At 33.9% G+C, this 5,513-nt stretch overlaps 1 protein-coding gene across 1 annotated transcript in view; it reads right to left on the reverse strand.

The window, feature by feature from the left end:
- Positions 1-1,993: 1,993 nt before the first annotated feature.
- Positions 1,994-5,513, reverse strand: part of parm1 (prostate androgen-regulated mucin-like protein 1) — a 27,337-nt gene continuing 23,817 nt past the window's right edge. Inside the window, exons 3-4 of the mRNA XM_037691946.1 lie at positions 3,561-3,639; positions 1,994-2,793 (exon numbers count right to left, since the gene is read on the reverse strand). Coding sequence (XP_037547874.1) covers positions 2,712-2,793; positions 3,561-3,639 — 161 coding nt within the window. The 3' untranslated portion in view covers positions 1,994-2,711. The remainder of the gene's footprint in view (positions 2,794-3,560; positions 3,640-5,513) is intronic.

A 5,513-nucleotide genomic window follows, 5' to 3' on the forward strand; every position in this document is an offset into this window, starting at 1 on the left:
TTTCACACAAAGATAATTATAAAGCTGAATTTGTTTTTCAAAGCCATAAAGCCACCATAAAAACATAAACATTTATTCAAGTTTATTGTTAAATTTTCTGACTTTTTGCAGATGACAGAAGTGCAAAAAGACTTCATCTACAAAATATAGATATTTGAAACAAACAAACAAAAAAACTGGCATGCATTTTAATTGTTTGTTCATTTGGTCAACTTAGAATGCTAATCTGATTAGCAATGAACAGACCACAGTTACAGCTGACACAGTTTGACATTTTAGTGCAATGGAAATAAAATAAAGTCAATTCATCATCAACACTGAATGTTTATTTTATGACAACCTGAAAATCCATTCATAATTGTATGCTGTAGACAAAAATCCTTGAGAAATTACTTAAAAAGAAAACAATACATATTTTTATTACTTTTATTACAATAATTATTTATTCACATATAAAATGTGGGTCACATGTTAAAATTAAAAGTAATTTATTCTTTACACAGACTCAAATAGACAATAAAGTGGAAATTTAAATCATCACTACAGCTTAGCTGAGCTGCAAAACAAAACCACTGATGTAAAGTTAATACTTTATAAATGTCACAAAATCAAAATGTATGAATTTAAAAATTAAAGTGACACATCAAAAATAGAGCTAATTGATTTCTTAGGGTTTTAAAATTGTATTTGCGTTAATCTGAGAATAAATTTTAATTTCTAAATTGCCTATCATTGTAAAATAAATTATATCTTCCATTATATTTTTTAAGTAATTTTTTAAACAAAACTATAATTTACAAAGCGTCAAAGATCAACTAAATATGCTTTTAGGGCAATCAGAATTAAAATAAACACATTCCTAATTTTTTTCTAAACCAGTCATGTTTTGACATTTTGATACCTCTCCTCCACTAACCCTATGCTAAGAAATCGTTTTTCATGTTCACATTTTTATTATTGTTTTAAATTGTTCCATTTTCGTGGGATCAGCTTAAAACTTCCATTTTACCAGCAATTCAGGTCCATTTTATTTAGTTAACTCCCAAAAACTACTGAGAAACTGCTACTTTAAAGGGAGAAAATGTTGTCAACAAAGATGTTTAAAAAAACTAAAACAACTGATGACCTTATAGTAATAACTACACATTGTAATATAGTTTTAGTTTGTAGACAACAGATCCTTCTTTAAAATGGACTGTATAACAAGATTTTATTTTGTTTTCAGCAATTGTTACACTGATACAAAAGTTTAATTATCTGATTCTCAAGTTTAAATTTTGTAAAATTATACCCAACTTAGATTGAAATATAAATGTACTCATTTTTATAAACATTATCAAAGACATCACTTGATAAAATACATTAAAACTAAAAAAGTTAAAGATTCACGATTCAAATGTCACAAACAAGTTGAATTATGTAATTTGGAAACATGAAGCTGGTTCAGACATATTCCACTGAAAAGTGAGCTGAAACTTTAGAAAAATGTTCATTGTTTGTCTGCCTCTTTAAAAAAGACATTTCACATTGTTTAAATTATTCTACGTTTACACTGTTTATTGCTACTTCTGTGATCAGAAATAATAATTAAGGATGTTGAGGTCAAGATCTGTTATAAATAGTTCTGGGTTTGTTTTTAACCTGAAAGTAGACTAGTCAGTCATGATAAAACTGAACTGAACATGATGGAAGTGATGTGTGTGTGTATGTTCTTGTTTTTATACATAATTGGGACCCGATGCTGACATGACACCGAAAGCTGGGGACCTCTATCCTTATCAGGACCAAGTTCTGATTATCATAAATTTGTATATAAGAATGTAGAGTAAATGTATTTGTACTGAACCATCACAGTGCAAACACTGAGGATGAGTAGAGGGAACCAGATGAATTCTTTAGTCATGAATTATTCCAATTAGAACAGGGTGTATGTTTTATTTACCAGATTTTTGCCAACAGTACCAACAATTAACAACAAACATAACACAATTTGTGTTGTTTGAAACGTCTTTATTGAGGATACTACATTATTGTCATTACTAGAAAGAAATGTGAGGGCTGATATTGGGTAGAGGCAGGGCAGCTTACTCCGGACCAGAAAGTCCCAGGTTCAATCCCGAGCCATTCCCATGTCATGGTGCTCTTTGGGTGCCTACATAGCCGCCCACTGCTCCATCTGGGTGTATCCCAGGTGCAATGGGTTAAATGCAGAGAAGTAATTTTGCAATTGTAGGGAACATACAATAAGGACAACACATAGCACTTAAAAAAACAAACAACACCAACAAAACAAAAACAAAAAAAATCAAAAATCTTAAAGCCTAAATTATGCAGTTCAGGACGCATGCAATTTCTGATTCTGGGTTTGTTTATATCCTGAGTCAGCCATGATCAGAATACTGATTATGGACTTGTTTTATGTGTGTATGTGTTTATGTGTGTGTGTGTGTGTGTGTGTGCGTGTGTTTGTTCAGGTTTTAAAACAAATGGTGACCAAATGCTTACAGGACACAAACTGTTGGAGACCTTTGTGATCTTCGTGGAAATTTTTAAAATTAAAATAAATATTAAATTTACTTATTTTTAAATCATATTTTTTTGTCACAGTTAGGATTATCAATCAACCTTTATTTATACATTATGGCATCAGCTTTGATAATTTAAGTTAGGCTAAAGACAACACCTCTGATTACATTGCTGAAAACTTGAAATCAAGGGTCATACATCGGGTTGCTGAAATTTCCTAAAGTGCCGTAGTCACTGCTCTCCAGCAGAGGACCATATGATGGTCGTCTAGAACAAGAAATATGAGACATAAATCAGTTTGAGTTCACACAAAAAAATAATAAAATCCATAAAATAAAATAAATTAAATATATAAATTTGAATGAGAAAAATAAGTAATAAAAATATTCCAAGGTGACAATAATAAAACATAAGTGTAAAAAGTTAAGCAGGAAAAACTAAAGTACTTTAAATAATGTGAAATCAAAATTATTTAAACAATGTAAAAAAAAATGCTGTACTAAATATTTACAATTACTGTGCAGTAAAGATTCTGCTTCAGTTTTGTACTTTCATCATTAATTTTAATATCTTTTAACACTCTTCTACAGCTAAAAACTATTTCATCCCTCATTAAAAAAAGTATCCATTCTGTAAAAATATTTAGAATTTTCTTTTAAATTTTGTTATCTGGTTGCAGGACAGTTTCATTTGGGAGGATACGCTGCAAAATTAGCAGTTTGTTGATTTGGAAATTCCCTCAGAATATTCAAGTTACTCAAAATTAAATGCAAATGTATTAATTCTGAACATTGAAAATGTTTTTAATTTGTTCATTTTATTATTAAATAAATAACACAAATCTGTTTTTTTAATGTAGTATATATCTTGTTTGAGTAGGAAATTAAAAATACAACTTTCTCTATTTGTGAAACAAACATTTTGATCAATCAACGAAGAGTCAGAAAATACAGTAATTTCAACCTGTCTTTGTTTGAATTTACAACAAAGTAGTGTTTAATGTTTTTATATTTTGAAATTTTAACTTGACTTACTTGTACTTGTAATAGTACAGCCCTCCCAGGACCAGGATGACCAAAAGGATGAACATACAAATAATAACTGCAACACTTCCTAGAGAGAATGAAGAGAAGATGCAACAAGTGAGCTGTTTTTAAGATACAAAAATAAAGTAACTTGTTCTGGACATCCTAACAGAACCAGGCAATAATTGAGGCAATTAACATTCTAACGTTCAAATTACATATATTCAGAGCTGTGCAGGTTTAATGCATCTGTGGCATAATTGGTGAAAATCAAATTAAATTTTCACAGTTTGAAAAGCCAGATTTTTATTCTTATTATTTATTCTTATAAAGGGTGGTACTGATTCACTGATTCGCACTGATTCAAATCCCAGACCGGCATCTTTCTGGGTGGAGTTTGCATGTTATGTCTGTGCATGCATGTATTTTCTCCAGGTATTCCAGTTTCCTCCCACAAACCAAAAACATATATGTTAGACTGATTGGTAACTAAATTGTCCCTAGGTGAGAGTGAATGTTTGTTTGTCTCATTTGTCTCTATGTGTCAATGTGATTGTCTGGAGGCCTGTCCAGGGTGTCCCCTGCTTCTTACACAGTGATAGCTGTACATGGGCATCAGTGACCCCCCACGACCCGAAAAGGAAAAAGCAGGAAAGGTTATGGATGGATGGATTTTTATAGTTTTTTTTAGCGTTTTATAAAAGGTAAGAGTAAAGAGTAAGACAACACTTCCCACTTAAAATGTTTACTAAATAAAATGATCAGAGAAATCAACTGAATAAAGGGGACCAAATATCTTGATGCATGCTCAATAATCCAGGTAGAAAAATCCAAAAAAGTTCAATCTGGTCCTCTGGACATTCAAAAAAACAAAAGCAAAACAAAGCAAAAAAATTCTAGAAACGTTTCGTCTCTCATCCAAGAGACTTCCTCAGTCTGAGGTGCTGTTTTCAGCTCAATCTCTTAAATAGCACCTTCTTAGAGTGGATCAACCAGTTTGCTGCTGACAACCAAAACCAGCTGATCACATGCTCAAGAAGGACCATCAGCCTAACAATGGGTCATTAGCACACTGATGGCTGTTTACTACTCACAGAGGGCTGAGTGATACTAGCAATCACAGCATTGTAAGAGGGGGACAGTTGAACCCAGAGGCCTCCACCCCTGTTTAATGATGGACGATTTCTTTTCACAAAGATGGCCTCCTTTACTCCTCTCTCAAACCATCGTTCCTCTCTGTCCAGGATGTGAACATCTTCATCCTTGAAAGAGTGACCGCTGGCCTGGAGATGAGTGTAGACTGCAGAATCCTTGCCTGATGATGTTGATCTTCTGTGCTGGGCCATCCTTTTGGCCAGTGGCTGTTTAGTTTCCCCGATGTAAGACTGATCACAGCCCTCCTGACACTGAACAGCATACACAACATTACTCTGTTTGTGCCTGGGGACTGGATCTTTGGGATGAACCAGTCTTTGCCGTAATGTATTTTGGGGTTTAAAAGCCACTGGGACATTATGTTTAGAAAATAAACATCTCAGTTTCTCTGATACCCCCTCAACATACGGAATGACCACTGGTCTGGGTCTGGGTTCCTCCTTTTCACCTGATGGCTGACTGGAGTCCTGTTTGGGTTTCTTCTCTGCTTTCAGGAAGGCCCAGTTAGGATATCCACATTGCTCTAGAGCCTGTTTTGTGTAGGATTTCTCCTTCTGCCTGGCTCCCGAGCTAGTGGGGATGCTGTCTGCTCTGTGATACAGAGTCCTGATGACTCCTAACTTGTGCTCCAAAGGGTGATGGGAGTCAAACTGCAAATACTGGTCTGTGTGGGTGGGTTTGCGGTACACCTCGGTTTGCAAATGTCCTCTATCCGAGACTGAGACCTCACAGTCCAAGAAAGCCAACTTGCCATTTTTTACATCTTCTCGTGTGAACTTGATGTATTTATCCACAGAGTTGATGTGG

This window comes from Nematolebias whitei, chromosome 18 (assembly GCF_014905685.2).
Source record: "Nematolebias whitei isolate Nwh7 chromosome 18, NemWhi1, whole genome shotgun sequence".
NCBI lineage: Eukaryota > Metazoa > Chordata > Actinopteri > Cyprinodontiformes > Rivulidae > Nematolebias > Nematolebias whitei.